This window comes from Platalea leucorodia (assembly GCF_965183815.1).
Source record: "Platalea leucorodia genome assembly, chromosome: 5".
Lineage (NCBI taxonomy): Eukaryota > Metazoa > Chordata > Aves > Pelecaniformes > Threskiornithidae > Platalea > Platalea leucorodia.
The window spans coordinates 19,428,667-19,439,080 of NC_138827.1; the positions used below are offsets into that span (position 1 = coordinate 19,428,667).

The window sequence follows — 10,414 nt, forward strand, 5'->3', positions numbered from 1 at the left end:
TAAGAGAATTCTTACTTGGCCAGATTTTGTAACTAAACGCCCTTTACTTTGTTGCTTTCTTGCTCTTCTTGCGAAGAGTGGTGTACATTTATTGTCTTGTATGTTATGTACATCTGTGGTTATATGTCTGTCCTGTATCCTTCTCATATAGTTGGTCATGAGGGTGACCTTGGTAACATTTGCTGAGTATTTCAAGATATATTTTTTTTGAAGACATTGTGGCAATGCAACTTATAATGAGCATCCCTGTCTTTTTGTTTTGAAATACTTCTAAAAGGAAAGATGTTTTCTCGGATGACATGAATTCACCTGTTTTAAGCAAAACCAGAAAACTAGAATCATGACCCTTGCTTTAAGTATAATCATTTGACTGCTATATTTTTTTTAAAGAGAAGGTGATGTAATTTTTAGTTGCTATTCAAACATACCGATGAATAAAATCTTCACAGTAAATATTAAACTGTTTCCTGACCAGGAAAATGCACTGCATCTGTGCATATTTATTTAAGTAATTGCATGATTGAACAACCACCTTTTAATACCTATTTTTTATTATTATTTTGGGAAATTACAAACAATGCATTTGTTCGACTAAATTATTATTAATTTTTACTTTGTTTCAAACTCAGTTTTTATAGAGACTTAAGTACATTTGACATTTAAAATCTACTGAACAAAAGCGAAAGTATGTAGAGGAAAGAAATTGAGCTATGTCTGATTATTATCCTGTGTATGATCTTCAAGGTATGTAGTCTTACTTGCTTAACTCTAGTTTATATATTAAAACAATTCCCAATTTTTTCTTAATCCTTTACGTGTCAGTCAGTTTCTCCACTTGCGTTAGTTGTTGGCTGTAAAAATGAGTAAGTCAAATAACTTGATCTGAAAAGTGTTTTTCTCTGTAGCTGCAGATGAGTCTACTGCTGTGTAAAGCTACAAATTCTGTTTTCAGGCCCTTGGAAAAATACTTTCAAGTGTTCAATTTAAAAAATATTTTTGAAATAGGAGATAAATAAAGTTTTCTTTTTTAATGGAAGGTATTTGAATATATAATTGAATTTTTCAGAAAAATACTTAGAGCGAGCTGTGTATTACTTTGGAACTAATCTTTTTTTTCCCCCCCCCTAATGCATACATAGGTCAAAGATTACTGGGAAGTTCAGCACCTGTCAATATTCCAGGTTCTCTTGTTCGTTCCTCATCTTTACATTCATCATCATCCCTTTCAACCTCTCCACTCAGTTCTCTTTCACAATCGCTGTCTCAGTCTTTTGTTTCATCCACTACGGCTCCTCACCACCAGCAGCCTCAACCTTTGAAGACAGAACATAGTATGTTAGGCACCTCAGCCTCTTCTCACAACTCTTTAGGTAAGTAAGTTTAAGGCTGCACTTTGTGTATAGTAAGAGGGAACTCAATGGCAGGTTAGAAATGTTCAGTTCAAGGCTTTGCGTGTTTCTTATGACTTAATCTGGACAACAAAGCCTAGCTGTTATAATGGGTAACACTACTGATAATGGAGTTATATGTGGTATGTGGGAGAAAGTTCAAGGAGTGAACTTCCGTTCCTAGTGAAGCGAAAAAAAGAATTCTATGAAAAGGAGATATTTATGGAGGTGTTTGAAAGGGGTAAAATAGAGCAGTTGGCATACTGGCAGCAGGAATGCATTTTAGCTGCAGCATTTTGCTAAAGGAAAATACAAAACAGAGAAAGAGGAAGAATTAAAATGATGTATGAGCTGCTAGGAACAAAGCTTTTTGTATATAAATGAATTCCCACTCTTCCTTCTGCTTTTGTGGATGGTACTGTCTTCTATTAAAAGCAGCAAGAAAAAAAATATGTGCTAAGTCTCCTGAATTGCTGTAAATACTGTAAACATTTTCCAGACTGTCACATTTCTGAAGGTAATGAAATAATGTTATGAGTCTTGCAGATAAAAGTATAAATTTTGCGTTTGTGGCACATCTGTTTTGTTCTGCATGTGAAACATTTTGCAGCAGTGTGTGCAGAATGATTACTTTTTCTGCCTTTATTTTACAGGTTTAAATGGTGTTACAGGGAGCATCTGGGACTTTGTAACTGGGAATTTCTCTCCTAGTCCGTCCCCAGTACTAAGCAGTGGCACTACCCCCTCAATAAGTTCAAACACCAGTGGGAACGAACTAACTCGAGTTAGACAGGAACTCGATGATGCCAAGAGAAAACTAAAACAATGGGAAGAATCTTGGCAACAAGTAAAACAGGTACGCTAATTTATTGTAATATTAAATTATATATATATTTTTTTTAACAAACAAGCAGCTCCTACTGCTTTTCCTTTTTATATATGTTCTTATCCTTGGACCCAGAATTTTATTACAATCTGTCAAAGGAATGTTTTTTCCATCCTCAAAATGAGCTAGTGGCATAAAGGAAACAGCTTTTTAAAGGGCAATTGGTTTTCTGAAAGTTGATCTGCCTCTCTAGACAGGGACACTTGGAGATATTCAGGACAGGGCTGAACAGCAACATATCTTGATGTTTAAGTAACTAAAGACATACACTCCCTCCCATACCTCTTTCAGATGATAAGCACGCAAAAAAAAGTAGAGGCTTGCCAGCAGCTGTGGTTGTACAGTGTACCTGGACAGTATCTAGCCATTTCAGCAGTCAAACTGAAGTTGCTGGTAACTGCCAGTCTAGTGCATTTTCTGTAGTCCTTTCCTTCCCCTCATGTTGTTCTTTCTGTGACGAGGAGTAGCTAAGTAGCTGTACTAAATTTTGATAGTTTTTGATGTCTCTTGACATTAAATTATGAATTTAACATTTAAAGTGTGTTCCATTTATAGAGCTCCAAGAAGGCTTCTGGCTGTTTACAGGCAAGTAACGGTGACATACCTAAAAATTACATTAAGACAAAACAAGAAGAGTTGCTAATTGGAAGGCAGGATAAGTAGGGAGAAGTGTTAAATTGACAGTAAATGCATTGTTATGTCTAAAATTAGAGATTACCTGCATCTTCGAAGTCTTTTGAATTTGCTATTCTGTTGTTAATTTAAAAAATTTATTTTTTATATTCTGGAAATCTTTCTCCCAGGCATGTGATGCATGGCAGAAAGAGGCTCAAGAAGCAAAAGAACGTGCTAACATTGCAGATGCGGACAAACAACTCGCTCTTCAGAAGAAGGAGGAAGTGGAAAATAAATTAAAAAAGCTGAAGGTGCAATTAGCTGTTTGTCTATCTACTACATTACCTTATATGAAAAACTATGGAGATATAGAAAAGATATCCTTGCCAAAGCTTCGTTCCTTACAAAACCGGCTGCACTTAGATTTAGAAACAATAGATGAGGTGAGTTTCTTCATCTCCATAACTATTTTTGGTTAACTGAAACTGGCAGCTCAATAACCTTCAATGACATATTTATACCAGGTTTCATTTCAAAGAACAACACTGCTGTCACCGTTAAGTCTTTCTTTTCTGGAATAGAGGATGGTTCAGATTTCTCAACCTAATGCATTCTTCTAAGTTTTTTATCAGCTATCAGAAAAAAATTACAAGTGATTCACAAGAATTCTTGAGGTGATTAAAGAAAAGATTTAATGCCAGCTTTTACCCCCAATGTTTTGGGCACTACCTAAATAAACAAAAATAGTTGCCCTAAGTACATGAACATAGTTACATGCTTTTCACTTGTTTAGAAGATAGGTCATGAGGTTCCCTGCTAGGAGTTTGTGTAGTCAGAGACAGAATCATTGACGTTAGAAGGGACCTCTGGAGATCATCCAGTCTACCCCCTGCTCAAAGCAGGGTCAACTCGAGGAAGCTGCTCAGGGCCTTGCCCAGTAGTGTTTTGAGTATTTCCAAAGATGGAGAGTCCACCACCTCTATGGGCAACCTTTTCCAGTGTTTGACCACCCTCATGGTAAGAAAAGTTTTTTTCTTATGTCTATGTGGAATTTTCTGTATTTTAATTTATGCCCGTTGCCTCTTCTTTCACTGGATACCACTGAGAACAGTCTGTCCCTATCTATTTTACTCCCTCCCATCAGGTATTTATACACACCGGTAAGATGCCATCTCTTTTCAAGGCTAAACAATCTCAGCTCTTTCAGCCTCTCCTTGTATGTCAGATGCTTGAGTCCCTTAATCACCTTAGTGGCATATTGCTGTATTTCACCTTCTCTCAAATTCAGACGCAGTTTCTGCCAAAATTTAGGATGCTCTTTCGCTGCCAGATTGAGGGCATTTCTCGGGGCTCTCAAAGCTGGGAATATCAGGTGCCACTCCTCTGAGCACATCCAGGAAGATAATAATGACCATGCGCTGCTCCAGGCACCATACTTCAAACCTTGCTGGGCACAACTTGGTTTCACATTGCTGTCTCCCCTGCAGTCTCAAAGGGCAGTGACACCACATATGACACCAATTCTTGCTGTTTTGTTTTGACTGTGATGGGACTGTCCAGACAAAAAAAAAAAAAAAAAGATTTCCTTTCACTACTGGGATAGCCTGACATACTCTAGTACCTGTTTGAGTTCAGCAGTGTCTTCTCTGTCTCAGTGCACCTCCTGTCCAGTGCCATCTGTATCAGTATGAGCTACAGTCTTGAAAAAAAAGCCAGGCTCTCTTTAGAAGAGTTTAAAACATAATTTAAGTCTTTGTCAATAAAGTAGGTGGAGGAGGATGAGACTTGCTGGTTACCAGGTTCCTGTTATCAAGTACATTTACAGGATTATGGATTGGATTGGTGACCACTATCGTTTTTCTCCTAAGGGATTTTAAAGACGAGGAAAAGAGTCTTGGAATCTCTTACCAAAAAAGTCATTACATCCTGGAATGGAAGTCATCTTGGCCAGGCTGGAGTGATCAAAACCACTACCACCTTTTCCAGTTTCTCAGGTTTCCTTTACCACTGTGGCCTCTTCTCACCTAGCTCTTCCTTCCAGGAGAAAGCTGCTGTCTTAGGCAGTGCCACATAGAGTGTTCTGCGTTCTTCTCATGGTCCAAACCATGTCGTGCTCTTCAAAAATTAACATGGCTTTTAGATGCTTTTCAATTCTTGTTCCTTAATAGGGTTGATATGGCTTATCGCATGGAGACATTTCTTTGCAGTTGTAACATCCTCCCTGAAGTCTGTATCAGTAGCTTTATTCAAAGTAACGCACATTTGGGATGCTTCCATTTTGTCCTAATGCAGACATCTCCCACAGTATGAGAAAAATGTAGCTGTAGTTTGAAATGGCAAAATGAGGGAGTATATGACAATGAAAAAGGCCTATTTCCTCTTTTTTTTGTTTTTGCTTGTTTGCATCACTCATCCCAATTATGCAGGAAAATTTCAGTCCAGAGGTTCAATCCTAGGTATCTTCCTTTCTAAAAGCACCTATACTCCTTCAGCTGCTACTTTAAAGGTTGTGTGTGCTCTGATCTTATGACCCTCAGTTCAGCTCTCTGTCATACAAAAACATTGTCCTTTGTGTTGTTAAATTAGAAGTTTATTTGGGACAGCTAAGTGTAAAGCTGCTAGAACGCAACTGTATACTTTGGAATCCTTTTTATTGAGTGCAATAATCTTTTTACAGGTGATTTTTCAGCTTCAGTCAAAGAAGTGTATTGTTTGTCAGGAAGGTGATCGTAGCATTATCCTGAATCCATGTCAACATTACGTACTTTGTGATCACTGTGCAGCTGCACAAGAAGAATGTCCCTGCTGCAAGAAAAAAAAAAATCTGTGGTAACATACAGGCATAGTACTCATATCATGTTCATGAATTAAATAATTTTATGGTTTTGTATTTTGTATAAGAATTATATCACTCATAATTAATCCATTTAATAGTGCTAGACTGATTTCCATTTTGATGTGAGAAACTTAGTTGCTTTAAGATAGAGAATAAGGCTTGCCAACCTTTACATATCAGGTTCAGTCCTTTGATAAGGTTCTATAGTCTTGAGGTTTTCATTCCCCCCCCCAATCCCATTGCAGCCTTTTCTGACTTCCACTTACATTCCTAGTGCACAAGCTACTTAGGTTCATTTGCACTGTAATCACTTTGTATAAATCTTACCATAATGCCTGAATGAAGTGTTTTTACCTGTTATTTTCATTAACAGAAGATGGATACGTAGATACAGTAACTACACACTCAACAGCACAAATGGTCCCTTTGCCATGTCTGTTGTGTGTGGAATGCCAGAGCCAGTATTTTGGAATCGGTCTAACACTATGTTTACTTGGATGTTTGAAAAACTCTGATTAATATAAAAGCACTTTTTAATTATTGTGTTTTGTTAGAAGATATGTTGTAAATTGCTTCAAGCTGCTTTCTAGGTCTTATGTTTATTTTTTAATATGCAATAATATGACGTGTTATATGTGTACTGTGAATTTAAAATATTTCACATGGTTTTACCGTTAAATCACGATATGATTAAATAGAAATGACAACTTATCTAGTTTTTTTACAATTTATAAGTTAACTGTATACTGTAGTATTTATAAATGTACCAGCAGAGACAAAAATAGTGGGGCACATATGCTTTCATATTCAAAGACATGTTCTCAATTTTGTGAAACAGATCAGTTTTAGTAAACAACTGTGCATTTGCATATTTCCCTCAGTTTGGATGTTTGTAGTCTTAAAGTTTTTGTATGTCTCCTAACCTGTGTGGTACTCATCGGGAAAAGATATGATATACATAACATTACCAAGTGCCTATGCCCAATATCCTAGAAAATGGCAGAAGACATAAAAGAAGAATTTTGCAAATAATTTCTATTGCTTAATTTTGTATTGAACAATTTGACAATAACTAGAATATGTCTCTTGCTTTTATAAATATTTAAAAATACACTTTTTTCAGTAATGAAGTAATGCATGTTTGAAAGGAACTACAAAATTATTTAAGTATGTAATCAGGCAGTGGCACTTTGACACAGTGATTCTTTTAAAAGGTGGTAATATCTTTACTTCATCCTGGTAGTTGGGAACATGCAATTCAGGAGGAGAATTTAATTACTGCATGTTAACACTATATATTTTTACTTTTCTTACATGGAATAATTGCCTACATTGCTCCTTTTTCTGTTAAATTCAGGTGTGACACTAGTACAACTTAGATTGAAATGACCTACTACTGTGTTACACGATTTGTATCTCCATTATTACTGTATTCAGTACAAAAAGTGAGTTCACACAGGCAGCAAAGAGTTAATCTATTTAAAGTTCAGTCATGCTAAAACAAAAAAAAAAGATGTATACTAAAATTATTATTGTCAAAATAGAGCTTTTAGAACTGTGTCAGCATTAAATAGAGGGCCCAAGCCAATAGTACTGAAATCACTATCTCCTTTGGGTTTTAGCGTTCTTTGTACAAAGGCTTGAGTTAGCAAAAAATCATTACACATTTTCTGTGAGAAGTAAATGTACAGGCTTGTCATTGCTTTCTGAAAACAGGTCGATCTGCAGGAACGTTGGAGACCTTTTGGGAAGGGAGAAGTAGGAAAAAATACTAAATACGTTTCTACTTGCTTCTGTTTCAAAATTTTGGCTGAAGATCACTTAAAGACCAGAGTTGGGTTTAATAATGTGATTGTGTTGACTTTGCCACCATTTCTCTAAAACGTTTGTACTGAGAAAACTATAAAATTGGACTGTATTTGCATTTTCAAACACACTTTTCTGTCCTAAAATAAGATATTGCCGTTTTAAAGGTGTAGCCAGCTTTAGACTTTAAAAAAAGGAACATGGATCACCAAGTTTGGCTGTAGGTATTAATGTATTTTTTGCACCTGTGCAGTCTATGACAAAGATTGATTTTTGAACCTTAACAGCATTTTGGACTAAAGCAAACTTAGCTATGTAAGGTCTGTGTTTTTTTTTTTTTTTAAACAGTGAGCAAATCAAGGAATAATATGTAATTACAGTTTGAAATTATGTTACATATTTTTCAAATAAGCAGTTATTTTGGACACCAGTTTACTACATTTATCTAGTGTGGAATAGCATTCTGCAACCATTGTGCTCACAAAAACGTTTAGAAATATCTTAGTGAAAATTTTTGCTTTGGTATGTTAGAAGAAACCAGCTTAGGCCACATTGTGCTGCCCATATGCAGCTATGTGACATTTGTTACCCACGAGATACAGAAGCGTGGTTTTGTGCTGTCTTGTCAAAGTTTATAGTTCTTCATGTGTATTTTAGTGCATTTGCCTATGTCCCGGGGCTACTTTTTGGTCCCTTTTTTTTTTGGTAGTAACAGGCGATTTTCCTAATCTCACAACATCAACAAAAAAGGAATGTAAACAGCACTTGCAGTGTGAATCATCACATTGACATTCGCAGTTTATATGTGCTGCGTTTTTAGAGGAAATGAACTAATGTGTTTAGTCTGTTGCTTTTTAAATGTGTATGTTTTGTGTTTTACAATGATGAATCTTGAAAATAATGATGTATGTCCTATAGTAATATCAGTACTGAAAATTTTGCAGGTGTTCCCTGTAAGTTTCTTTGGTGCTGAATTACAGACACATTTAAAAACTATCAACAAACCATTTTGTGGAGGAAGAAAAAACACATACCAAAGAAACATACCTATGTGTGAAATTCTCAGACTGGGCAGCTTGCTGTAATTACAGACAAATCCCATCAAGGTGATCACTTGAACTATACATCATGATACACAGCAGTCATACGAAAATAATACAGTTGTTCTTCACAAAATTATTTTGTAATTACAAGCAAAGTTTTCTGTATCTTATTAATGCAAGTCAACTGCAAATACAAATAAATATGTACTTTTACACCAGTACTTTAAAATGGAGGATAATAAAATATAGGCAGTTGACTAGAGACGACTATTTGGAAGAAGTCAGAAGTGAAACCTGACCCTTCCTAAGTATTCATCTTTGTACTATATACACTATCTAGAAACTGGATACATTAAAATTATTTTTTAGCAAGACTACAGTACGGTAATTTGCTGAATTCACAAAATACATAAAAGCAAACTAAACAAATTTTCAAGATTCATTTTGGTATTTGACAAAGTGCTGTGTTAATTTATGTAAGAATATAATTTTTAATGTGAGTGCCATTATGTTGTCACAAGTATTTTAGCCTGGGGAATAATAGATTAAAATTGTGATTTCTCAGGGTTTTTACAGTTAGGAGCTGTAATTTAACCGGAAGTATGCTAATTACAGATAGATCCCAAGCTGCATGTTATAGGCTTATTATTAGTCTTCTTTGAATAGCAGATTATTAAAGACATACTTGTTTTGTTCTACATTGCCATTCAGAGTATCCTGGTATTAAATATAGGTAGTAATATTATTACTGTCACACTATGCTTGTGTAACTGTGGTCATCATCAGACCCTAAATAAATATGGAATTTTTACTCATATTAATTTATGGAAGCCGTTAATGTTTTGAGTGTACAGACAGAAATGATTTTGTGAATGAAATTGTTCTTAATACAAAACATATTATTTATAATGCGTACTCATTTACTTGTAGTGAACTGTTTAAAATTCTTAACACTTGTTAAAACTTTTCTACACTATAGCGTTTATGCAATGGTTTACAGAAGTCATGGAATTATTTTTATTACCAACATGGAAATAAAATTTTGATCTTTATTTCTGAGCTATACTGTGTTTAAAGATTCAGAAATGTACAGATATGTTTTCCTCTGCAGTCTAATTATGGCATTCCTAATCATTTCAGGGTTTCAACCACTGGGATTGGCATTTACTGTTTCAGTGGAGAAAGAGGTCTAACTATGATACACAGAAACTGATTCAGCAGAATGGTCTACAAGACAGAGGCTGTCAAGTAATTAAAACATAATCACTTTTCCGTTCCATTCTTCTCTGTACTACATGTCCTAAGAACATACAAAGCACCCTGCCGGGCTGGAGCTATCCTGGTTATGACGTCTATACCACTATTCTGGTTATATCGTCTATATCAGTATTCTGTCCCTAACGGTGGCAACAGGAGATGCTGTGTAGGAGGAGCATGTAAGTCTTGCCTCTTTCTGCAGTCCATGCCTCTCATATCCTCCAGTGTCAGGGATGTTAGAAACTGCAGCCTGTTTAGGCTCACCTTATACAACCTGGTAGCTTTGTACCTTTCCAACTCAAAACTTTGTCCTTCATAAGATGCAGAGAATGTGACAGCATACAGTACTGAGGATGCGGATTCACCAAGGTTTCCTGGAGCTTCTTGTCCCATCGTCCATATCCCTCCTGGTAATCCCCAGCCTTCTTTTCTTCCCCAGCAGCCACCACGCATCTGGCAAGGCAAGTAAATTAAAGTTGGTTACTAAGAAGTCTCAGCTTACATGCTGTGCTTGCATGAGAAATCCAATAATGAAGGTAAGGACAGAGCAGTGGGAACAATCCCAACAAGGTGGAAGGGGAAG

The 10,414-nt window shown here is 36.0% G+C and overlaps 1 protein-coding gene across 8 annotated transcripts in view; it reads left to right on the forward strand.

The window, feature by feature from the left end:
* The window catches only part of UNKL (unk like zinc finger), a 60,121-nt gene extending 50,495 nt beyond the window's left edge, over positions 1 to 9,626 (forward strand). For 6 of the 8 annotated variants that reach the window (XM_082312830.1, XM_082312831.1, XM_082312834.1 and 3 more), the window contains 4 exons: positions 1,140 to 1,370; positions 2,042 to 2,244; positions 3,078 to 3,332; positions 5,567 to 9,626. In XM_082312830.1, the coding sequence (XP_082168956.1) occupies positions 1,140 to 1,370; positions 2,042 to 2,244; positions 3,078 to 3,332; positions 5,567 to 5,722 (845 nt within the window). In that variant the 3' untranslated portion in view covers positions 5,723 to 9,626. Of the gene's footprint in view, positions 1 to 1,139; positions 1,371 to 2,041; positions 2,245 to 3,077; positions 3,907 to 5,566 lie in introns of all 8 variants that reach the window. The other 2 variants (XR_014228264.1, XM_082312832.1) reach the window with 2 other exon arrangements.
* The last annotated feature ends 788 nt before the right edge of the window (positions 9,627 to 10,414 follow it).